The sequence below is a fragment of the Aspergillus homomorphus genome (genome assembly GCF_003184865.1).
Source record: "Aspergillus homomorphus CBS 101889 unplaced genomic scaffold BO97scaffold_14, whole genome shotgun sequence".
NCBI lineage: Eukaryota > Fungi > Ascomycota > Eurotiomycetes > Eurotiales > Aspergillaceae > Aspergillus > Aspergillus homomorphus.
The window spans coordinates 530070-554570 of record NW_020291900.1 but is presented as its reverse complement, the minus strand read 5'-3'; the positions used below and the strand labels follow the sequence as shown (position 1 = coordinate 554570).

The window sequence follows — 24501 nt, the reverse complement described above, 5'->3', positions numbered from 1 at the left end:
GGAGTCCGGCGGCCTTGATTGGCTTTATTTAGTAAGACATTCTGTCAGAGGCGGTGCCTACCCAGTTAAGGGCAGGAAAGGACCTAGCTTTCACCCTCCTCGATCGCTGTTGAAGTTGGCACAGATAATTCTACCAACCGCAGAGCGTGGAAAGGTCTCTGAGCGACCAGCCCGACCCAGCTTCATGGGGATGTTACGCTGCAGATATATTTCCCAGACCGAAGTCTGTATCAGCCCCCAGACCGGAGTCTGGATTGATACTCTGCCAGAAGTAGTGACCTGGCCCGGATAAGACGCTGCTTTTATGTTAGTCTTCCCGGCCGCGGAACTGGGTTTCTCAGGCGGAGAACATCGCTGCAGCGCTGGTTTCTTTATTAAGTTGTCGGCGCTTATCGTGGAAAGTACCTTGGAATGAAGAAACTTACCGAGAGGCGTGGAGATTCTCCGCTACTTGAAAGACTAAGAGGAGACTGGAGCTGAACTTGTCAGCGAAGTAAGCAAGGTCAAAGAATAGCGAGAACAAAGCAGATATCACATACTTTGTATAGGAACATTTCAGAGTTTCATTCATGTGGACTAACCTTCGAAGTAAACTTCCTCTAGTCTACCCTGACTATACAATAGTCAAGCGACCATAGCTATCAACTTATGCGGAGAGGTACTTCCCTTAAAGGTTATTGGTTAACAGGTGACAATTAGCAACCTCCTTTGATTGTTTCTTGCGGCTCGGATTCTTTTCAAATTATGGCGGGTATGATGATGGTGCCATACCTCTAGATCTCCAAAGAGGTAAGTAGTACTTGGACGGTCAAGGCCGTAGACAAGCAAGTAAAACTAGTACTATCAAGAATCTTTTCTCGATCTGTTACTTCTTCGTGATTCTGAGAAACTCTGCTATCCATAGCTCAACAACAGTCACGACTCGATATGTTGGTGGAAAAAATCCACGTAGTCGAAGAAACTTCGCTTGTAATGCCTCTCAAACCGTCCATCCGTCCGGTTGACCGTCTGCAACCCGTACATATTGTCAAAGCTTCCAAACTCATTATTATCTAGGACACTCCACGCCAGCGCCCCTATCACGTTGATGCCATCCTCGTGGATGGCCGTGATGACCTCCCGGAGGAAGAAATGATAATATAGCGTGCGCTCGAGATCGTAGCGCTGCGCGTCGAGGGAGCGCTTGGCGTCATCGAAGGGGTTGAAGCCGTACTCCGCTACTAAGATACCCTTGGGACGGAATGTGTTCCAGATATATCCGAGCTGCTGGCGCACATACTGCGGCGCGATGTAGGCATAGGCGTTAGACGCTTGGCCCATAAGCCACCCGTTGGATTGGACGTTCGTGAGCGAGACGCACGCGGGCCAAAGCGGATTGCTGGAGTTGGTGGCGCAGGTCTCGATGCCCTCGGGCGCTGGCAAGGCGTACTGCGAGACGTACGGGTCGATGGAGATAAAGTCCACAGTGCCTTTCACCGTGGCCAGCTCCTCGTCGGTCAGGGCAGTCAGGTTGATGTTGGGGGTATTGAGGACCTCAGACGGGATTTGTTCGCCCAGGAGTATGGGATTGCCCATGATCCCGAGGATGAAATCCTGGTAGCGCAGGGCGCTGTCGAGATGGGTACTGTTGGTGGAATCGAGAGGCAGAGCGAGGTTGTTGGCAAACTTTATGGTGATCTGAGCCGTACCGCCAAGTGTCTCCTTGTACCAGTGGTAAACGGCGGCATGAGCAAGTAAGAGATCCTTAAGAATGCTATAGTCGGTGAATATGTATCCGATGGCAATATTGGGCTCGTTGAAAGTGACCCAGTATGGCACGCGGTCGGCGTACCGGGTCATCACTTGTTGAGCATAGTACAGGAAGTGGGTGGAAAGGTTGCCCATGTCGGCGGCCACAGATGAAGGATAGTCGGCGTGAGTTAGAGTCACGATCGGGGTGACGCCGTATTCTAAACAAGTGTTAATCACATCGTCGTAATGAGCCAGACCTTCCGTGTTCACGGGCGACCCAGCCACTCCAAAAGGAACAATACGCGTCCAGGAGATTGAAAAAGAGTAGTATGGTACCCCTAGAGCGGCGAGACGGGCAATGTCTTGCTTGTAGAGGAAATAATTCATAACAGCCGCATTAGAGTCAGTAGCACTATCATTTGCCTGGATAGACCCGGTTGTGTCCAAGACGCTTGGTCCTCGGCCTTCTAATTGGAGACCACCCTCGATCTGCCATGCACTGCCCGCAACACCCCAAATGAAGTTTGCTGGCAGTTTCTTCGTGGGGTTTGCGAGGAAAGGAGTCAAAGCAGGCGGAAAGACCAGCTCAGTGCTAGGAACGGCACTTGGAGACACTGTTGTTGTGAAGGGAGGAGCGTCAGTGTAGGAGAGCGTCGTCCAGAGGTCATGATATGCTTCTTGGCCGTATTGCTCTGTCTCCGATTTAGGCGCAGCGGTCGCGGTGGGATTGAAGCTATACGTAGTATAGGTAACACCAGTTGGCAGGAGAGTCGAGGCTTCACTGAACGGTGGTGCGAACGGGGTAGGGAAAGAGACGGGAGAAGGTAATGACGTTGCATAGCGGTTGGATGTGAGCTGTGTATAGCTGAAGGAGCTGTAACGGTAGTTTGGAGCATCGAAGGATGCTGTCAAAGTAGGAGAGCCATAACAAGAGTCACTGCGGGCGACTAATGCGTCTATCAACTCGCCCCAAACGAGGGCTGCTGCCAGAAATGTGTTAAGGAGGAACATAACTCTTGACTTAGCATTCCCTGCTTTAAGATTGGTGCTCTCTGGTCAGACCTTGCAGGGCGAAGCTGGACAGTGCGTTTTCCCATATTTATAGTCAAAGCAAGAATGGATTCATCCGAACTCGCCCGCTGCAGGGTCTGCCTTGCCTGGGAGCAAGATCGGTGCCTGAAGAACGAAGCACAGTATCATCACGCATGGTGTGGAGACGGAGGAACCAGTGACTTCACAGTATGTTAGTCGTGTACCCCCACGTTTTCCCGCTACTTCCATATATTGACTGGTGATCAGCCCATATTTTGGGGGCTCGGGATATCCGATGTGGAGGGTTTGATGGTGATACTTGAGTAGGGAAAGATGAGCAGTCCACGATGACAGTAAGTGGTTAGGGGGTCTGCAGTGGAGAAAATCCATTCTTGCTTTTCAAGAACAACCCGACTTTGCGGGGTAATTCTACTCTATCTTACTCGTATACCGGCCTGGATTTAGCGGGGATTTTGTCCCACTTAACTGTCTCAAACCCCGCCGGGTTCACTTCGGAGGAAGCTTGAATTTAGCCTGATTCCTGCCAAGAAATGGCCACATTCCGAGACTGAATAGCAGCATTGCATCTCCTGGCACTTGACTATAGAAGGGCTTGACCGGCTTGGTACTGCTGATGTCAGTCATTGAATGACTTTTAGAAGTATCTCTGTTTCTCTCGCTCTCCCCGAAACCATAGTCTACTACCGATATGTACTGTACCTATAACACCACCTCGACTGACAGACAGAGAGCATCGCGTTCTCATGGTATTCATCTTTGCATAGAAGATGATCAAATCATCGCACCGATTGTGTATCGAGGAGGAAAGAGCGACAGAACACCCTTGGAGCTTTTACTGTTGATTAACATCTCGGTAGACTATTTCCTCGCACAGCTCCACGTTCCAAGAACAGAGCATTTCTTGGAGTTGAACCAACCTTATACTTATACACTGAGCACATCAACGAATACTGCCCAGCGGCCTCTCACATCTTTCATCCGACATGGACTGACACCAAGACTCAGATAATTTTGATCGATCTCGACCCCGCAAGAGCTTTGACTGCAGTCCGCAAATCAGGGTCTGGGCGTCGTGAGCCTCCGCAGGAATTATGCCCGAAGCAGGGCCAGCCACACGAGATCCAAGGCTTAACATACACACTTTCGGAAGCCACCATCAGCCCAGAGGTAAACCGTAGAGAGTCAAATGCAGGCTTCAAATTCCACCAATACTCCGTAACCAATCTTGGTGGATAACTCGCATCCATCATAGCGTGGAGTGGCGGTTGGCCTGCCCAGATTGTGGTGATTCTCCGCCGCGGATAGAGGATATAATGCTCCTTATACCCCGGGTTCTCCACATTCCCCAGGACCCACGCAGTGGTGACTTTAAGATTTATCAGATCTAGGGTCAGCGATAAAGATGAAGCCAAAGACCTACCAATTCGTGGTGGCCCTCTTTGCCGCCTTCGGGTCGTTCCTTTACGGCTATGATCTTGGTGTGATCGCCTCAGTGGTCGCGTCGGACTCATTTGATGAGAAATTCTTGACCCATAATGGAAGTGTTATCTCTGGGACAGTTGTGTCGCTGTTCACGGCTGGTATGATTTGAGACCTTGCTCTATCGTGTGCACGCAACTGACTCGTCTTCAGGAGCATTCTTTGGAGCCCTCGGGGCAGGTTACACCGACCCGCTGGGTCGTCGCGCAACCCTCGTTTTAGGATCAGTGCTGTTCTGTGTTGGAGGCATCTTGCAAACAGCGGCCGTAAATGTTGGCATGCTGCTGTTCTCCCGCATCTTTGCTGGGTTTGGAATCGGGATCCTCGTCGAAACCGTCCCAATGTTCCAGGCAGAGATCGCACATGCCAGTATTCGAGGTGTCCTGGGATCGCTCCAGCAGACCATGCTGGGTATTGGATCCCTATCGGCCTCCTGGATCGGATATGGATGTGAAAAGACCTGGTCTAACACCGGCGACAGTGTTCAATGGCGACTCCCGTGAGTGACAGTCCCTATCCAGACAAGGTACACACCTAATGACAACCTGGTCACTAGCCTGGCACTTCAGCTCGTCCCTGCGATTGGACTTGCATCGTGCATCTATTTCTTCCCCGAGTCCCCTCGCTGGCTAATCGACCACGATCGTCACGAAGAAGGGCTGCACAATCTGGCACGACTGCACGCCAACGGCAACATCGACGACCCGTACGTCCGCGCCGAATATGAGCTGATTCAGCGTCAAATCGACGAGGAGCACCAGCATGCGGCAAAATCATACAAAGAACTTTTCGCCAACCGGTCAAACACGCGTCGAATCATCATCGCCTGCGCCTGTCAAGCATCCAGTCAAATGTGAGCCTTTCCTCCCCCTCCCTATCCTCAAGCCATCTCCGCTAATCAACCCCAAGGACCGGCGTCTCCGCTATCCAATACTTCTCCCCAGCGATTTTCGCGCAGATCGGAATCTCAACCTCCAAAACCCTCCTCTACCAAGGCATCAACTCGATCATCGGCGAGCTCGCGCAATTCATCTTCTTCTTCCTGATCGACCGCGTGGGGCGCCGGCCGCTGCAAATCGGAGGCAACATCGCCTGCGGGTTAGCTTTCATCATTGGCGCCTCGCTGCTGTCGCAGTACCCGCCGGACTCGGCCAACACAGCCGCGCACTGGGCTTTTATTGTTTGCAGCACCTGGGTCTTCAACTTCTGCTTCTGCGCTTCAGGGACGATGTCGTGGATCATCCCGGCGGAGATCTTCAATACGGCAACCCGCGCTAAGGGCATCTCTCTGGCGACTATGGTCTCGTTCGCATTCAACACGATGATCGCCCAGGTGACGCCCATCGCGCTGGAGCGCATCGGCTGGCGCTACTATCTGCTGTTCATTGTGTGTGATTTCGGGAATGCGTTGTTTTTCTATATGTTCTTGCCTGAGACGAAGGGTTTGTCGCTTGAGGTGATGGATGATCTGTTTTCGAACGCGCCGTTGCTGGTGCCTGGTAGTCGGTGGGAGGTGTCACCTGAGGTCAATATTGAGAAGGCGTTGGCGCAGGAGGCTGCGGCGGTGGAGTTGGCTGATCGGGTGTCGGTGAAGGCGGATGACAAGGATGGGCCTGTATCGACGAGGGTGGAAGCTGTTTGAATAATCTTTCTGAGGTCTCGGGGGATGGAGGTCTGATGACACTGGGTAGAGAGTTAGCCAGGCATGATGGAAGCTATTGGGGCAGAGTCTCATTTAGTGCCCTTTTTGTAATATGATTTGTGAAGAGACGATTGAGATCTTGCTCGGGAACTGACATTTGCGTGAATAGTGTATTTGCAAGCGGGTCGTAGAGTACACTCTAGCCTTTCCTTATTGCACTTTTATCAGCCTTTCTGTACTGTACAGTATTTAGCCTTAGGCCGCGCTACTGCCCGCTGCGGACGCGATTGCCGCTGCGCATTAGCCATCCTCAACTCGTCATGAGTCCTTACCTCACAAGGAAACCGAACTGAAAGAACATGCCCAACAACGCAACGAGCGACTTCGAAGAGGGCACGCAGTCCTACCGACCAGGAGGATTTCACCCCGTCTATAATGGGAATGTGTTCAAAGACCGATACAAAGTGCTCAACAAGATCGGGCACGGTGTATATTCAACAGTCTGGCTTGTCAGGGACCTAAGTTCGGAACAGTGAGTGAACTACCTAAGAAGAGATAAATATGCCGGTGCAATGCGAGCAAACGGCTTACATTCAACACAACTAGATCTAGCCCCGCCACCGAGTTCTGCGCTCTCAAGGTGCTCAGCGCAGAATGCTACGAGAACAAGGAAACTCCCATCTTTGAACGAGAGATCTTGACTCATCTCCGTGACGGAGACCGCGATCAGCTGGGTTATAACCACGTCTGTCGCCTGCTGGACGACTTTGAGCATCGCGGGCCCAACGGCACGCACGTCTGTCTTGTCTTTGAGCTGATGGGCGAGACGCTGCGGAGCTTTGGCGCCTGGTTCATTGAGAGCCGACTTCCCAACTCGGTGATGCGGCGATTTACAATTCAGCTGTTGCTGGCGCTGGATTTCGCCCATGACCACGGTGTGATCCATACCGGTAAATGCTGACATTGGTCCAGGTTGGTTCATTTGTATCTCTTGCTGATGCAATACTCTCATCCCCCATCAGACATCAAGCCCGATAATATCTTCGTCAAATTCCGCGACCACTCCCTAATTGAGTCCGGTTATCTGGTCAATGTTGCAGTTCCCCTGCAAAACCGGTCTGAGGAGCACTACACCGTCATCCCCTCCGCACCACTCGCCTGCTATTACTTCAACGAGACAGATCATACGCGCGTCGACGACTTCGACATCGTCCTCGGTGACTGGGGCGCCTCCAGCTGGAAAGGCCGACATCTAAGCAAAACAATCCAACCCGTGGCGCTCCGCGCGCCTGAAGTCCTCATCCAGGCGCCGTGGGACGCACGCACCGATTTATGGAACCTCGGGGCTGTCGTGCTGGAGGTCTTCCGCGCGGTCCGCATGTTCAGCGGTTTGGTCCCGCCAGATGGCCATTACGAGCGCAAACAGCACTTGACCGAGATTGTGGACCTGTTCGGGCCGTTACCCCGGGCCCTCCTGGACCGAGGCGACCCGGGTCTGGTTCGGGAGATCTTTGATGCTGATGGTCGGGTCGCCAATGCGTTGCCTATGAATCGGCCGGGCCTGGCGTCTGAGGCGTTTATGCCGGGCCTTGACCCGAGTACCAGGGATGAGTTTGCCTCTTTTTTGTACATGTTGATGAAGATTGATCCTACGGAGCGCGTTTCTGCCGAGGATCTTCTGCGGCATCCCTGGTTGGATGCTTTGTAGCGAATCTCATCCAAAACCGGAAAATTTGACTGGCCTGATATAGAGTCTTCCAAATTATCAAGCGCTGGAGTTAAATCAGCCTTCGAAATTCTATGAGTACGCGGCGCTTGCTTGTGTCATAATGATATTTCTAGAGCTCGTGGCATGATTACAATGGATGGCTAGGGTGGGCTTGGCATGTGAGTAGGACAGAAATCACGCTACCGCACTCATGTACGTTGTCTGGATCAAAGATGGGAACAACCGCCGACATATTAGGCGAGATGAGTCACAGCCTAGAGAACGGAATGGAACTCCGTGTGGATTCTGTAACCTTACACCGGTCGCTAGTGAGTCACGGTCTTAACGATGTCTCGAGTTATCAGTACAGACACTATTGAACAGAGCCTCACCAACCCCTTGAACATTCATATTCAAGCTCCACATCCAATACGCATCCAATTTACAGCGATCACTACCAGCATGCACTCGCACCGCAGGGTCAGAACACCAGACAGGCTCCCAAAGACTTTCGATGAGAAAGGCTGCTCGCGAGTACCCTGACGACCTCTGTTGCCCAATGTGTCATATGGAAACAAGAAAAGGAAAGAGGAGAGAAAGATGAGGTACCCATATCAAAAGTATATTTCGACAAGAACAGGACAGTATGGGTCAGCCAGAGTTTCCCCAAGCGTCATCTAAAGCTGGATGCCATGTTGAGGCATGTGCTATATGGGATGGAAGGCTAGACACGTGGGAGACAAACCTTGTTGTGCTTGGGTCTGATACGCTTTTGCTTGATGAGTGTTACCAGATCGTGGCTGCTCCGTGTAAATAATACTATAAGCAAGACAGCGTCTAACATCTGACCGAGAGGTCCAGAGTCGTACAGGTCTTATATAGCTTCAGTATCATCAGCTGATCAGTCTTGTTGCTCTAAGCCCACGCTGATTTCCACAAAAACCATTGCTGTATCATATATTCATCTTGCGGTTATATTGTATTTCTGCGCAGGCTATGTCGCCCACGCACAGGCCCTGCCTGTCTGTACAAAATGTATGCTAACGCATAAACAATCCCACAGCGCAGCCCAGAATCCACAACCCTCCCTTCTTCCAAACCCAACCCCAAAACTATGCCGCCTTCCTCACCCTCGCCTCAAAAACCACATACCCACCCTTATCACCACAATTCTCATCCTCTCCAAAAACCCCACAAACCTCAAACCCACCGCGCTCCAGCAACGAAACCCACTGCGCCTTCGTCCGCTCCATGGCCCCGTAGTTACACATCATAACAAAATCCGTCTGCACAGCCATCAACCCCGCGCCCGTCTCCGGAATAACCCCTTCATTGACCAACAACACCGAGTCCTCAGCCATCGCGTCCCGAAGATGTCCCAGGATCTGCAGCGCCTGCTTATCGGGCCAATCGTGGAGGACAGTGCGGAGGAAGTACGCCTTTGCGTGGCGGGTTGGTTGCTGTTCGAAGAAATTGTGCGGTTGTATGGTGATGCACCCCGGTAGAGTGGTCGAGGCGGGGATGGAGGCTAGGACGGTGGGGAGGTCTTGGAGGATTAATTTGGGCGGTGTTGCTTGTTGCTTTGTTGGTTTTGCTATCGCTGTTGCTGTTGAAGGTGCAAGGGTCGGAGTGGACTTGAAGAGGTGTGGGAAGTGTGCGCATAGTGCCACGAGATCCTTCCCTTGGTTGCCGCCCACGTCGACGAGGGTGATGCGGTTTGGGTCTGGGTCGGTGGTCGTGGTTGAGAGGAGTTTGGATTCGGTGGGGTAGAGCTCGAACCATGGTCTGATCGTGCTGCGCCGGAAGTCCATGGACATTACTGTGTTGAAGGCTTGTTGGATGTGGGGGTTGGTGTCGAGGTGTTCGAAGAAGGTTTGTCTTGTGTGGTGGGTTTGTTGGAAGGGGCCGTCTGTTGCATCTGTTGGGGTTTTCCACCCGGTTTGGGCGAAGTAGGTTGGGAGTTGCGACATTGTTATTAAGGTGTGTGTTCTTTGCTGGAATTTTAGAATTGAAGGTGGGACTTGAGGGATGCTAGATGGACTTACGCGTGGATCACGACGGCGGAGAGCGGCGATTGCGAGGTGAAGGCTGTGGACAGACGGGTGGCCTTGTAGGTGGATGGGCCGAGTTCGTCGAAGATGTTCATTGCTGCGAGGAAGCGCGTGATTCGGGCTGGAGAGTGTTGTTAGTTGGAAGATGATGGTGCTGCGTGGCTGAGGTATAACATACAAACAAGAGTCTCATCGCCCCCAGTGGTTTTAGCTAGCTGAGCTGTGGTTGCCGTGCCTCCCTCTCGAGTGATAGCGTCGAATAGCCCCAGATCCACGGCCAGTCGAAGTACCATTGCCTGGTGGCTCTGTGATGTCTTAGAACTTGCTCACAAGTCGAATAACCAGAGGGAACATACTCCGAAGACGCTTCGAATGGTGAAGTCAGCCGGTGTCTCGACTTTCCGTCTCAGCTTCTCGATGCTCTCGAGGATTTGCTTGCGATTGGAGTCATCGATCGTCTCCAATTCTGGGTCATTGGCCAGGAAGTTGATACGGTCGAGAAGGTCGGAGTGGCTCATGTTGACAGATCAGTTGTCGTATGTGATGATTTTCGTAGTCTGCTGAGATGCATGCTGAATGTAGTCTGCGGCTGCTGCGAATATATACTTCCTTGTCCCGAGCCGATTGACGGGAATAGAGCTCGATTTGCCGGCTGAGATCGGTGATAATGAGGCTACACGGAGAATCAGGACCGATGTAGCTCGCATGACGCCTCAACCAAGTGGAGCAGTCACTGAGATAGGTATAAATGTGGAGTCCGACCTATGAACAAGGCCGAGAATCCCGCGAACTGGGCGCGGAGAATTGTCAAATCCGTGGACACTGGACAAGCCCGAGCCCGAGGCCGAGGCCGATGCCGCCCCGAACTGTCACGTTTTGATAAGATAGCCAGCGGATATTTGGTATCGCTCTCGTGCAATTTGTATAAGTGAGGAAGGTGGATGAGCCCAGTCTCGACTCAATTTACCTCGCCGACTCAAATCTGGCGAGAGATACGGGATTCATATGTCAGAAAGACCTTACTTCATATGGACCCGCCCTATAGTACATCCTTAATACACCTTACTCACCTGACAGATCCTAATGTGACGCCGGTGGCATTTACTCCGATCGTACTGACACATGTCAAATTAGACTATCGACATAGGAAATGGATCTCCGCACGTGGCTGCGAACGAGACGGACAGAAGAGGTATATCAGACCAATGCAGGAACCGAGCACTCCTGCTCTATTGTGCAACGGCCCTTTTGAAAACGATACTGACAGACACAGCCCGCAAATGAGCGCTCGAAAACAACGAAATGATAAACAGGTGGGGAATTTAACACATTGTGAAAGTAGTAGGCAACAAGATGAAATGAAGGGAAATCCAGGCGCACCCCAATGCTTATGAAGGACAAGATGAAAACAAGAGAGGGTGATTGAGAAAAGAAAATTGAAAACAACAAGAAGGATCGGTTAAGCCTCTCTGCTCCTCGAGGATTCGGCAAGATAAGCCATGGGATCCTTTGACCCTATGGGAGGGAAAGTTCGATCATCAACATCACGTCGTCCTAGGCACGTAATCGTTTATCCCATTTCGTTCTTTTCATTTCTCTCAGACGTTCTTATAGAGCAACAAAGGCTCGCCGATGTTTTCAATTTCTGGGATAGTACATTTGAGGTCGAAAGCTTTGGCGAGGACGATCTTGAAAATCTGTAGTTTTGATTAGTGTTGTGTCGAAAAGCGAGAATCTGTGACTGACCTTCTGGACATTGATGCTATGACTGGTGCTGCTGAAGATCAAGCTAGCTTTCATTGCTTTGGCGAAGCGCTTGGCCTGTGCGTTGTCAGCGCAGGTTTCAAACCCACAGACCCACAGCCACTCACCTGAATCGAAATCTCTTCCTGGTCTTCCCGGGGAAAGTTGACAAAGTGATCATATTTGGTGCCGATCAGGAAGGGAATGGCAGTCTTGTTGAAGCCACGGCCCTGACGATACCACTCCTTGATCGAGTTGAGTGTACTCTTGCGCGTGAGGTCAAACATGAACAGGATGGCCACTGCGTCGTTACAGACGAGGGGGAGCATGTTCACGAACTCGCGCTGGCCACCAAGATCCCAGATCGAGAATGTAATTTCCGTGTTCCGGATCGAGATGGTCTTCTCCATGAAGTTGACGCCTTGTCATCCACCATCAGCACGGCTCGCAAAGAAGGGGTGGACAAGACCTCATCCCCACATACCCAAAGTCTGAATGTAATCCTCATCCCAGCTGCCCTCCACGTATTTCACCATGAGGCTCGTCTTTCCAATCTGAGCGTCTCCGACCATACCCACCTTGATCACCACGCTATTCTTCGCTTGCGACGATGTTTGCTTTTGGCTGACATCCTGTAAGGGTTGCGATACGAGGCGGTCGGGGTGGTTGGAAAGGCCGGAGCTAGGTCGCGAGGAGGAAGGCAGTTGTGACGGGTGACTCGATCTGGGGGCTTCGCCATCTTGAGAGTGATAATCTCGAGTGGGGGAGTGGAAGTCGTGGGAAGAGTAGTGGGCGCGTGAGTCGCTGCTGTAGCCATTTGCGATCGTGGTCTCGTCCGGCCCGGCGGGTATTCCGTGCTGGGTGGGCGTAGGTAAATCCATGGTCTGCGCCTGGTCCAACTCCAGCTGGTCGGCGCTCTCGGAAATACCAGCGACGTGGAGTTGTTGCGCATCCATACTGGAGAGAATGTGTGGAGGGAGGGAGATGTTCCTGAATGGCGTGGTTTGGTTAGCGCTGGAGGTAAACACGGTCGAGGTCGAGGTCCGGACGGAGACGGTGGAGCGGGGATGCTGAGACCAACCAAATTTGTGGATGTGGAAGGGATCAAAGCAACGTTTGGTCGGAACGCGAGGATCGAGATGCGGTCGCAAAAGATGGGAGTGGCGAACTGTTGGACAGGTGTGTCAGTGCCATGTTGGCTACCTAGTCATCGACCAAGACTGAAGGGTCTTTTTTCAAGGAGGGTCCAGGAGGGACCCTGTTGAGATGAGGGGGGGACGGGGGAGGGGCATTGTTGATAGAGAGATTAGTATGCACCTTTTGTTGCAGGAGAATGGCCAAACAATGTGACAGGTGCACTAGTAGCCAAGGCACGCAGCCATGGGACGACGGAGCTTCAAGGAAGGAAACGATTCAAAAGCAGGGGCTCGGCTCGGATAATGGCAACAAACCCAGAAGAGAGAGGATCAGAATGGAAATCAGATAAAAACGCCTTGGATACAGTAGAAGAAGTAATATAGAGAGAGGGGATGTGATGGAGAGAAAAAGATGGGAGCTAAGCTGAGCTGAGCTGCGTTGGGAGGGGATATAACTAACTAGCAGCAGCAATTAGCAACCCCTTGGGGGAATGGGTGGAAAGCAAGCGGCAAGAATAGAAATGGAAGCCTCAGCACTCAGGCAGCCCGTCTGTCTCACTACCTGAGGCTCACTCAATCACTGTTCCTCTCTGGAACTCTCTTTTCTCCTCTCCTCTTCACAGCCTAACAAAAAAAAGGCGGGCAGCCATCTCCGATCGCCGCTAGACCACGATAGGTAAAGCGTGCCTGTCCCGTGAATTTCGCAGCGGCGGATCAGAAAAAATCATGGAAAAAATGTTCCCCGAACCCTAATCAGTCAGTCAATTTTCCCCCTCTCATCTCCGCTATCGTCCGCTGCACGACTGGCTCGTCGACAGCTGTTGCTTCCTTTCGACAGTTCTTTCGCCCTTTTTTCCACCATGTCGAAGAGATCCGCCGACGCCTCCGACGAGCAGTCCGCCGCGCTCAAGGCCGGTGAGCGCCCGGTCACCGAATTCCCTCCCGATGAGGTGGGGGAATTTGAGGATGAGTACGAAGACGAGTTCGAGAGTGAGGATGAGATTCTCGAGGCCGGTGTGGACGGTCGTCCCGATGCTGAGCGTGAGGAAGAAGAAAAAGGTACGTTTCCTGGCTTACTGGACTGGAATTATCCCGTCAGGCAGTGCTAACGTCAATTCTCCCCGACAGAAGCCATGGACGTCGACAAGCAGACCTTCATTCCCGGAAGAACAAAGCTCGCCCCCGGAGAGGTTCTGTCCCCCGACCCCACGACGTATAACATGCTTCACACCCTCAGCACACCCTGGCCCTGTTTGTCCTTCGACATCGTTCGCGATAACCTGGGCGACAACCGCAAGACCTACCCCGCGACAGTCTACGCCGTGGCCGGTACACAAGCCGAGGGCAAGCGTGCGAAGGAGAACGAATTGATGGTCCTCAAGCTGAGCGGCTTAAGCAAGATCGAGAAGGACAACGAGACTGACTCTGAGAGCGACTCGGATTCTGACGACGACATGGGCGAGGCCATCCTCGAGCACAAGAGCATCCCTCTCGGATCAACGACCAACCGCATTCGCGCTCACCAGACTCCCAACCAGTCGGGCGATTACTCTAAGCCCCCACAGACCATCACCGCGACCATGCTCGAGAACTCGCAAGTCGTCATTCACGACGTCACCCCTCATCTCACCAGCTTCGATGTCCCCGGTACCATCCTCCCGCCCTCGGCCTCCAAGCCCCTCTCTACCCTGCGCATGCACAAGTCGGAAGGCTACGCCCTGGATTGGTCTCCGCTGCAGCCTCTTGGTAAGCTGTTGACTGGTGACAATGATGGTTTGATCTACGTGACGACTCGCACCGAAGGAGGCGGCTGGGTTACAGACACCCGTCCCTTCATCGGTCACCAGTCTTCTGTCGAGGAGCTTCAATGGTCTCCGAACGAGAAGAACGTCTTCGCCTCTGCCAGCAGCGACGGAACAGTCAAAGTCTGGGATGTCCGCTCCAAGTCGCGCAAGCCGGCTGTTGATGTGAAGGTTTCCAACACTGATGTCAACGTTATGAGCTGGTCGAACCAGACCTTCCATCTGCTTGCGACGGGTGCTGATGATGGCCAGTGGGCCGTCTGGGATCTGAGACACTGGAAGCCCAGCGCCACCTCCGCCCCGACCAAGGCTTCCCCGGTCGCATCTTTCGATTTCCACCGGGAGCCTGTCACGAGTATTGAGTGGCACCCGACCGACGACAGTGTTGTTGCGGTGGGTTCGGCTGACAACACTGTTACGTTGTGGGATCTGGCTGTCGAACTGGATGAAGAAGAAAGCCGCGATGCCGCCATGCACGAAGTTCCCCCACAATTGTTGTTCGTCCACTACATGGACTCGGTCAAGGAGGTACACTGGCAGGCCCAGATGCCTGGCACCGTCATGGCTACGGGTGGCGGCGGATTTGGGTAAGTTTTGACTGCAATTGTTGTCTAAGGTTGAATGCTAATAATCCGTGCAGTGTCTTCAAGACGATCAGCGTTTAAAAACGGGAAACAAAAGTGTCAATTCGACGATAGCATACAGGTAGTTGGGGTTGCGTTTATACCACTTTCCATGACATTTAGTATTTGTGATGAATTAGAATCAATGATGACGTCTTTGATACAAATTTACATTGGTCAGAAAAGATCCATGAAGATTGTACTTTCTGCATGAATCTATTCAGGTGACACCATGGACGCGATTACAGTTCACTGCATATTTCTGCAGGCGCAGCCAGAAATAGTAGACGCGAAGCCGATCTCCCACATCTAGCTACGCTCTTGGCCTCTGCTCGGGCTGCGCTTCTTGCGGCTTCCCACAAAACATGTTACTGCACCGGTTTTCCCCGTGAATGAAGAATGACCCTAAACCTCGAGGTCTGCCTCTGCATATACTGATATGCCTTCAATGCGCTGCTGAATGGTGCAGAACGATGCAAAGCAAGGGGCTGAGCAATATACAGTGACGGAATGAGCCACGAATCCCTGAGTAGATACATGCCACGGCATTCGTCCATCAATTGCAGCTCGCGAGGCAGATTAACTTTGTAAGAGGTCAATCTAGCCTTCCAACTAGCGGGGTACGATATCGGAGTGTGAAGAACGGAGTTGTCGATACCTGCTCTGAGGCGCAATAACCTTATGCTAAACTGCTCAGCCAATGCATGAGTATAACAGCTTAGCTGGTAGTGGCATCTGCCATTCAGTGATGGTCCAGATGCTGGTTGAAGCAGATCAGGTGTGATATACGAGGTGAGGAGGAGTGCTTGGCGCGCGTCAAAACGTGGGAGGCCAAGTTAGCCAACCAATCATCACTGAAACAGCTGCCCTGACTCAGCAGTCCCCGGGACGGGGAAATGCGGGGGAGAATGACTAAGCTCCATCACAGGCAAGGGCCTCTCCGCATCTCGAAAGATCAATAACCGACGGCCATTTCATCACGCAGCACTTTTTGTCTTCTTCTCGTTTTTCCTTTGCTCACCCCTATCAGCGATTCTCTCCCTCTGGCCATTCCAGGTGATTGCCGTTGCCCCTGACCCAGTAGCCTGGATGAAGCCCTCGTACACGCCGATGTCCCTCTGTACCTATCGTCCATCCCCCGCAGCGATCAACGCTCAGGGCTTTCTGCCCCGCCAATTCCTGCCATGAGAATCGGAAGGGGATGTGAACGTTGTCGTCTTCGTCATATCAGATGTACTACCCGCGCTGGAGCGTCCTCATGTAACGCCTGCACTCGTCTGGGTCGTGCTTGCCGCTTAGATCCGCTCTTTCGCTTCAAAACAGTTCGTCATGTATACCAGAAGAACAATGGCACTGCATCCAAGTTCGAGCTGGTCTGGAATCCTCAGCAAACCTGGGTCAAGGTTCCTCATTCGTGTATGTATCTGCGGTACCTGTTGCAGTTGCCGATTAAGTGACCACAAGACTGATTACTTCTAGTGACATTTGTGCAAGAATCCTCTGAAGACTCAGATGGCGACAATACATCCGACGTGCCAGCGAACACTCAGGAGGATGGCCACGCAACTTCAGATGATGCGCCCCAAGTCTTCCCTCAGCATTTCTCAATATGCTCCCCTCTCCCTTTTCTAGAGGTTGCGTACTCTCACGAAGAGACCGCACGCGCGCATCATCATGGCGAGAGCACAGTACCACATCCTACGACACCCCCAATTACCCAAGTACAACAGCTCCCTGGCTCGTCTTCCATTCTGTCTTCGCAAGCCATCACTATTTTGTCTCCTACAGCGTCTGCAAGTACCTGGACGAGCGCAGCATCACCATCAAGTGCAGTCAGTCCCCGACCAGGCAGCTCACCATCGCTTTCGACTCGCGAAGCCCACCTTCTCCGTCTATTCATTCAAAAGCTTGCGCCATGGGTACGCCTCCCTGAACTATGCTGTACTGCCTCATTTCACATAAACTAAACCTCTTCAGGCCGACGTCTGCGATCTCCGTTCTCACTTCGCGACCGAAGTTCCCCGCCGCGCTCTCCTATACCCAATGGTCCTCAAAGCCGTCCTCGCTCTCGCCGCCCGACACGACGCCATGATGAACGGCACCAGTGACTGGGAGGCATCTGAATACCACGGCCAATGCCTCGAGCTTCTTATCGCAGCCCTGGCCTTGCCCGAAGAAACCTACGACGACAACCTTCTCATAACAGTGGTGATTCTGCGTATCTACGAAGAGCTCGAATTTGCCACCGACGAGAAGTGCCATTGGGTTGGCTCCAACCGACTGCTCAATCGGATGTCCAATTCGGCCTCTTCGGGCGGGCTTGCTGAAGCCGTGAGCTGGCAGTTCCTTCGCCAGGCCTTGTACGCCTGCGTCGTCCAGCACCAGCCGATGCAACTCAACCTCGAGAACTACGAGCGATCGGTCGTTTTCCAGCGGCGCGACGATGCCTCGTACGCGAACATCATCATTTTCTATTGCGCTAAAATCTTTCGTTTATGGTCCGGGTCGCATTGCAGCCCAGTGGACGAGGCGGCGTGGCAGCATCTGGCCGATAGTGTGGAACAATGGTACAACGCCCGACCGATCAGCTGGCAGCCACTCCAGTACAAGAATGCGAGTCCCAATGAGAATCGTCCGTTTCCAGAGATGTGGATGATGTCGCCTCAGGCTGGTAAGCTTGCACGCCCTGCCCTGCCAATATTTCCAAAGCTTTGCTGACCTTCCGTCTCTATTCCTCTAGCCGTGGGATTACAGTACTACCATACAGCGTGCATCTTTCTGAGTGTATCTGATCGACACTGGAGTGTAGTCAGCGACTACGAGCTTGCGCGACTCAAGCGCGTGGGAGAAGTTTGTCTTCCTTTTCCTTTCTTCAAGCCAATCTTTCTTCCTGCCTTTCTTGCCTCTCTACTTGCCTCTCTTCTCGCCTCTCGTCTTTCCATCAAGCCTCTACCCTTCAACCCACCCTGCTATCGACCCCGACCCCAACTAACCCCCCCAACCAAACAGAAAACAATCTCCTCCCACCTGACCAAAGTCATCGGCCTCTCAATGTCCAACGAAACCGTCGAAAACGCATACTTCATGGCCTGCCATCTCCTCCATCGCTGTACGCCTCTTCTTCCATTCCCCCTGATCTCCAGATACTAACCCATCCCCTATCCCAACAGACGGCTACTGCCTCCGCCACCCGGCCGAACAACAAGGCTCGCTCACTTTCCTCCGCCGCATGGAAAAGACAGTAGGCTGGCGCACGGCCTGGGTAATCCGCGAGCTGGAGACGCAGTGGAAAGAACTACAAACTTTAGATACAACCTGGGGCAGAATAGACGGGGAGGGCACATAGACTCGGTGATACAGTTGGCATTTGCATTCTATTCTTTGTGTGTATATCTACCGAGGGCTTATAATTCATGATGTTATGATCTACTTTCTTTGTTTTCGCGCAAAGGGGGGTGGTTCGAGGGAGGACGCCTCGTATAGAGGTTTAGGTAGATACAGTAGGAATCTTCGTTGTGACAGTGCCTTCCTCAAGGTATACAGTTACATCCATGCAACAAGTCCACTTCCTCGCCTTCCTTCTAGACTAGCTAGCAACTGTCAAGATGACAGCCCAGGAACCACAATCGCCAGTGTCCAACGTCCATCGTCAAGCTATATCCCACTCCGCACAGTATCATGTCCCTCCACCCCTCTCTCCCTGCCCGTATCGTCGCTTCATCGATCTGTATCCGTGATTCAATCTGTGTGAATAAGCAAGCGTTAGCAAGCCTCTTCTGAGCCGAAGGAATAGACAAACGATACCATCTTCATTCCTAACCGATACCCGTAGCTCAAACAACCACCCAGTACCGCACTCTGCACAGCTATACAACACAAAAGACAAATAAAAAAAGGAAACCTCTAATCCGCAACCGACCAGATGAGATACGCCAACAGAAAGACAAAATACCCCGGCACCACCGCCGTCACCGCCACCGCAACACTGAGGAAAATCAACCACCAGCAGAGTGCAAGGATGACACCAAGAAGGTAAACGAGAGAAGCAATACAAGACCAGAGTTCAAGCAGATCATCAGAATACACACGAGTAAACCACCACAAGAGCAACGGCGGCAACACCAGGAAAAGCAAGTTGGGGGAACCCATCAGCGCGAGGGCAATGTCAAGTCTCGGATCTCACAGCTGGATGACCGCGCAGAACCAGTCTCTCGCTGGTGGTGAGAATTGGGGACTTTGACGCGGTAGTTGCGGTTTCATCATCGGGGTGAAATGGAGCAGAACAGATACTTTATATAAGAGAAGACAAAGAATGAGAAAAATATAGAACGAGACAGACAAAACGCCAGACAAAATGCAACTGCCATCAAAGCAAGAAAGGACGGAGAAAACAATAGAATGCATGGAATACCCCCTCAGCTTAAAGCACACCAGAACCCCGACCTCACAACAAGCGATGACCAGGCGAAACCAGTCTCTCACGAAGAAGCAAGAACCAAGGACCAGATGGCGACACAAGTGTCAATCATCATCGGGGATACAAGTGAAAAGAAGAAGAAAGAGCCCACGACCCGCGAACTAGGCAAGCCTCCTCAGATCTAAAGCACGGTTTCAACGGTTGATTCCCAAAACGCGTGGCCCAGCGATGGAGTGGAAAAAACCAGCAGGTGAAACAAAGGGTGCCTGACGGCCAAAACTGCATCAAAAGCAACCTAGAATTTGCACTGAGAGGCAGAAGAAGCCAATATCATCATTGGGAATGTGGTAAGAAGAAGAAGGAAGGAAAAGGAACTAGGCAAGCCTCCTCAGATCCAGCAAAGGTAATGTGTTTCTTTGCAAGAAAGCAAAGACTGCATCAAAAGCAACCTAGTTCTTGCAGTGAGAGACAGACAATGCCGATATCATCATTGGGAATGTGTGAGAGAGTAGCCCTCGAAGAGGACAAAGGGTTGAAAACACTGAAGTTCAGTGTTTCCGATGGGGTTCCAAAGATTGGAGATACTCTTCGTCCTCTCCATCCATGCTCGATGAGAATGAACTTCGCTGAGGGAAGAGATGAAAAAAAAAAGATCCCAAAGATTGAGAAAGGGTAGAGTGCGAACACTCGCCCTGGCTGACTCGAAGAGCCAGAAAAAGAACCTACGATGAGTTGCGAGGATATGAAGCTGGTCGCCTGGTACTCTCGCACGAAGACGTCGCCTACTTCTAGAGCCTCGAACCCCTGTATAGTCCGTCGAGGGTGAAAGGGTGATCCATCGACCAGCGATGGGGACAGCGCCCCACCCCAACCCGGCACCGGAAAGAAGACGTAAATTGTAAGGTGGGCGGAAGGAAGAAAAAGGTTGGAGAAAGGAAGAAGAGAAGAGAGGAAAGGAAGGAGGAAGAGGGAGAGAGAGGAAGGCTATTTATGTTCAGGGGGAAGCCAGAGTCCGTGATCTGGCGGCTGGGAATCATTCACTCGTGATCCAGAAGAAAGAGTGATCCTGTGTTAAACCATGGCTTGGTTGAATGATAAACGAGTGGCTGCCTGAATTATGTGTTGATGAAGTCGTTGACCACCATCCAAAGAATGATTCGCTCGCGTAGTCAAATTGCGAACATGATATACACAAGACGTAATGTACTTGAGGTTTTACAGCGTGAGATTATAATATTTCCAGCTTCCTTCTGTCATCCTACACTTCGTATGCAATCCAGCCTGAATCTACAACAGTGACAGAAAAAAAAGCCTAGCTGCCTCGCTACCTCGCTGCATACAACGATAGTAGTCTGTCTCTGAGAACATTTCGTAGATTTAGATGGTTCTAGTTGAATGGCTAGATATGTTGTATCATCTGGAGAGCCTGTTGATTGGTGATTTGCGTTCTCTTGCCCAGACGAATCGCTCTTACTTTCTATGTTATCTGCTCTACAGGAAACGACGCAACGCGACCAGTCGGCGGTATCACCGCACCAGAATCCACAGAATACCCCCAAGAACGATTTCATCGTGGGCGATGCATGAACGGTTTTGGCAAGACACGTCAGAAAACTCCATTGATAGCAAGCAACACTAACATCTCACATCAACATGCGTTTGTTGAGAAAAGTCCATTACAACTCAAGATCACCGAGAAAGGGAACGACTGGCAGAAAGCTAGCTTCGATTCTATTTTGCGATAATCTTCGAGACTACGAAGTCTAGCAACTCTTCCTATTCTCGATGCACTGTCTGATGATACTCTCTCATAGAAGCAGCGTCAAAAATAACCTTACTACGGATATGCAGTGCTTGATCAGAATGGGCGAGCTCACGAACACACTCAGCGAACAAGGCCCTAAAAACTTCTCACCCGTCCGCGCGCCTGTCCCCTCTCCTGATACTCAAACATGGTCTAGAAAGAACGAGCCATATACGAACAACAAGCACGCTTAAGATAAAGTTGTGACATCAGCGCCATCCCGATCCGACCCGCCGACAAGTCCAATCCGCCAGCCGTCTTGGCTGCATCCTTCCTTCATCCCCAGGCTATATCGACCCAGGGAAACCGCCGCCATCTGTCGCAGACACAAACACATGAAGATCCAGTACATACAACGGGCAACTCAATCAAGTAATAGGTACCCATCTGCTCCCGACTCTGAATCCGACACAGCACACCATTCCACCATCAAGCGAAATCGAGATCACCCACCCACTTTCGGCCATCCTGCCCCAATTCATTAGACAACCCCAACTCTCAATGTCTGCCTACGGCGCGAACGAGGCGAAGCACAACACTAGCCACTAGAAAAACACCTGATTCACCAAACCATACATGATCCACACCTGAATCCTTCAACAACCCCAAAACGTGATTGCCGACAACTGACTCGCGACCGTGCTCAGAACCCTGGTGCCTGAACAAAAGCGACTGTCGTGCCCGATAAAAATAGAAATCCCGATGCGGGCGGGGAGCAAATCACAGCCCCCTCCCCGCCTTCGGGTTCGGTGACTGGCTGATTAGATTTAAGTCCGAGCTCCCAAAAGAAACATCATTCGATCTTTCGGCGATAGCAGCAGCACGGAACCCTGGTCTACCTCCCCACCCTACAGATTGCTCAACTAGAGGAATAACTATGGAAGCGCACTGTCCACCGTACATACCACCGACCACCAAGACATAGCGCGGATCGGCAATAACGAAGAGAAAGAGAGGGGGGGAGGGGGAGGGGGGCAGTGTTCGGAGTTGTTTGGATACTTTCCCACCGTGCAGGTGTATCGACAGGGATGGCATTTCTTGAATTGCTTCTTATTCGCAACGCGACCCAGGGAGAAGATGGATACGCTGGCCTACCACCTCCTGAAGAAATCTGAGCGACGATAAGAATGACATAATAATCCCGTTCATATCCTGCAATGCCTGTCAGTGAGTCCCTTTCACTGGTAATCAAACCAACCACGGACAACTGGAGGCAGCGGAGACACCGATCCACCACGGAGAGAGGGTCTCGGCAAACAGGAAAAACCAAGCTATCGATTTGTAGATCAACTAGACCAGCTAATTGACCAGCAGGACTTATAACAACCGGCATGGCATGGCATAAATATTCCCCGAGGTGACCCTGCAGCAGGTTATTAGGCTGTCACATTCTTCTTCTTCTGCCTGCTTTCTCTTTGGGCTCCCTCATAAATAAACTCTGGTATACTCCGCCTCGGAACTAAAGCACTCAACGGGACGGATTGCCGGGCGATACATAAGCACCGTGTAATCCGGGGCGCATTCGCTTTTAGTCTCCATGATTGCGTCGCGGCTCGGCAACCCTGATTCTATTGCGTGAGATTCGGAGATCACAAAGGGTACGCACAGCGACCATGATACGGACGCCTTTGGTGTTACTGCTCGGATGCCTGCTAGGATGTCTGGTAGCTCCGCCCGTCGCGGCGGACTCGGATTCGAATACCAACTGTGAGTTTCGTGCGCCGTATTCATCATCCCTCTATACTCTATGCTCTATTGTCTATCGTACTATTCAATCGTTGTCCAATCTATATGATACACCAAGCTCATGAGAAACAAAAGGCACCTCCAGCACAACGATCACCTCCCAAGCCGACGCTGACAACCGTCTCGCCTCCTGCTCCACCATCCACGGAACATTGACTATCTCGCCCTCTGCCACCGGCACCATCACCCTCAAACAACTCGAGAAGCTCAACGCCGGTCTCACCATCCAGAATGCCTCCGCGCTGACGGGCTTTTCCGCGCCCAACCTCGAGACCGTCAATGGACAATTTTCCATCAAGAACAACGCCCAATTCAGCACGCTCACACTGTCGAATCTGAAGACCGTCAGCGGGGAGCTAGATATTGACGACAATTCGCAGCTCAGGGATCTGGTGTTCGATGATTTGCAGTATGTGAACGGGGCGTTGATTTTGAGCGGGAAGTTCGATCGGTGGGTATTTTCCGTCCGGTTTAAGTCGCAGCGGGGAGAGATCGATTCATTCAGAATCTGGAAATGACGCGAAGCTGATTCGTACTATCCGAACAGGATCTCGTTTAACGACCTCAAGCATGTAAATGGAAAGACCAATATCCGATCACGTGGTGGATCATTTCGTTGCTCGAGTTTGAAGACACTCCGGAATGGGGACGATGATGACGACGATGACGATGGCGATCACAACAACAATGATAACAACGGCAACAGCGTTTTCAAAGGGTCATATTCCTGCTCCGACGGCTCCAGCAGCGGGCTGAGTACAGGAGCCAAAGCGGGGATCGCGATCGGAGTCATCCTGGTCGTGCTGCTGATGATCCTACTCGTCTGGGTGTTGATGCATCGAAATCGGTCAAGGCGAAAACGGCGGAACGCGGCCGAAAACGACGATAAATCCGGATACACAGCCGTCGGGGTGAGATTGTCGCATGAACGCAAGACTTCGAATATGGATGAGAAAGTGAAGCCCCAGGTTTCGGAACCGCCTGAGGCCGATCCACCGATCAACCTGGACAGCATCCCGCGGAAACCATTGTCACCGCCTCCACCGTCAGCGTCGACCGACGCACATCGCACAGTTTCAACACTCTCGCCGTCTTCGCCACCTCTGCCGACCTCGTTGCTTCCCGGTATGGATCCTTCGTCCAGCTCGGTTCCGACATCTGATTATCAAAACGCGTTGTTCCTGCATGCCACCCCCCGACGGAGGCCATCTGAAACGGATGTTCCATTGTTGGATAGTGGAAATGTGCATGAAGTACCGGCCAGTCCGATCGCGCACGGAGAAGTGTATGAGCTGGATGCGGGGCCGGTGCGAGGGACGCACCAGCAGCCGATTAGCCATGAATAATCGACTTTCGCAATCGCGACCGTATCACGAAGCATGACTGATGAGACTTCCGGAAACTGCGGGTTAGCAATACCCAACGAAGATACCCTGAGATAGCAGAACATAATAAAACAGCATTTCATCATTAACTATACAATTAGATTGCAATTTGAAGAAATCGTAGCCAAACCGACTCAGGGGAGCCCAGAATATCCCCGATCATGATAGTACACATCATGCA

At 51.9% G+C, this 24501-nt stretch overlaps 8 protein-coding genes across 8 annotated transcripts; 5 read left to right on the top strand and 3 right to left on the bottom strand.

Annotated features, from left to right (window-relative positions):
• Nucleotides 1–915: 915 nt before the first annotated feature.
• Nucleotides 916–2742, bottom strand: BO97DRAFT_469960 (glycoside hydrolase; the record flags this gene model as incomplete). The annotated part of the gene is made up of 2 exons (XM_025699893.1): nucleotides 916–2636; nucleotides 2670–2742. The coding sequence occupies 2 exons, from the start codon at nucleotides 2740–2742 to the stop codon at nucleotides 916–918; spliced, it is 1794 nt and encodes a 597-aa protein (XP_025552411.1).
• Nucleotides 2743–4186: 1444 nt separating this feature from the next.
• On the top strand, nucleotides 4187–6464 carry BO97DRAFT_469958 (sugar porter family MFS transporter; the record flags this gene model as incomplete). Its single annotated transcript, XM_025699892.1, has 5 exons — nucleotides 4187–4364; nucleotides 4417–4762; nucleotides 4820–5116; nucleotides 5173–5845; nucleotides 6429–6464. 5 exons carry the CDS (start codon nucleotides 4187–4189, stop codon nucleotides 6462–6464), a joined length of 1530 nt encoding a protein of 509 aa, XP_025552410.1.
• BO97DRAFT_405094 (putative srpk) lies at nucleotides 6440–7714 on the top strand. Its single transcript, XM_025695109.1, has one exon. It carries the CDS (start codon nucleotides 6903–6905, stop codon nucleotides 7611–7613), a length of 711 nt encoding a protein of 236 aa, XP_025552409.1. The 5' UTR covers nucleotides 6440–6902; the 3' UTR covers nucleotides 7614–7714.
• Nucleotides 7715–7853: 139 nt separating this feature from the next.
• Nucleotides 7854–8462, top strand: BO97DRAFT_405093 (uncharacterized protein). The gene has a single exon (XM_025695108.1). The coding sequence runs from the start codon at nucleotides 7962–7964 to the stop codon at nucleotides 8154–8156; it is 195 nt and encodes a 64-aa protein (XP_025552408.1). The 5' UTR covers nucleotides 7854–7961; the 3' UTR covers nucleotides 8157–8462.
• Nucleotides 7854–10182, bottom strand: BO97DRAFT_477472 (S-adenosyl-L-methionine-dependent methyltransferase; the record flags this gene model as incomplete). Its single annotated transcript, XM_025700553.1, has 8 exons — nucleotides 7854–8320; nucleotides 8359–8432; nucleotides 8539–8561; nucleotides 8625–8637; nucleotides 8766–9602; nucleotides 9659–9785; nucleotides 9843–9969; nucleotides 10021–10182. 8 exons carry the CDS (start codon nucleotides 10180–10182, stop codon nucleotides 8265–8267), a joined length of 1419 nt encoding a protein of 472 aa, XP_025552407.1. The 3' UTR covers nucleotides 7854–8264.
• A 1080-nt stretch (nucleotides 10183–11262) lies between these two features.
• Nucleotides 11263–12363, bottom strand: BO97DRAFT_343333 (Spg1/Tem1 GTP-binding protein; the record flags this gene model as incomplete). The annotated part of the gene is made up of 4 exons (XM_025691699.1): nucleotides 11263–11361; nucleotides 11411–11485; nucleotides 11536–11828; nucleotides 11892–12363. 4 exons carry the CDS (start codon nucleotides 12361–12363, stop codon nucleotides 11263–11265), a joined length of 939 nt encoding a protein of 312 aa, XP_025552406.1.
• A 921-nt stretch (nucleotides 12364–13284) lies between these two features.
• BO97DRAFT_367525 (ribosome biosynthesis protein RRB1) lies at nucleotides 13285–15099 on the top strand. Its single transcript, XM_025692661.1, has 3 exons — nucleotides 13285–13602; nucleotides 13672–14932; nucleotides 14986–15099. Exons 1-3 carry the CDS (start codon nucleotides 13404–13406, stop codon nucleotides 15008–15010), a joined length of 1485 nt encoding a protein of 494 aa, XP_025552405.1. The 5' UTR covers nucleotides 13285–13403; the 3' UTR covers nucleotides 15011–15099.
• A 1053-nt stretch (nucleotides 15100–16152) lies between these two features.
• On the top strand, nucleotides 16153–24395 carry BO97DRAFT_469953 (uncharacterized protein; the record flags this gene model as incomplete). Its single annotated transcript, XM_025699891.1, has 7 exons — nucleotides 16153–16384; nucleotides 16448–16602; nucleotides 16946–17639; nucleotides 17736–17818; nucleotides 17978–18077; nucleotides 23011–23386; nucleotides 23483–24395. The coding sequence occupies 7 exons, from the start codon at nucleotides 16153–16155 to the stop codon at nucleotides 24279–24281; spliced, it is 2439 nt and encodes an 812-aa protein (XP_025552404.1). The 3' UTR covers nucleotides 24282–24395.
• Between the last annotated feature and the right edge of the window lie 106 nt (nucleotides 24396–24501).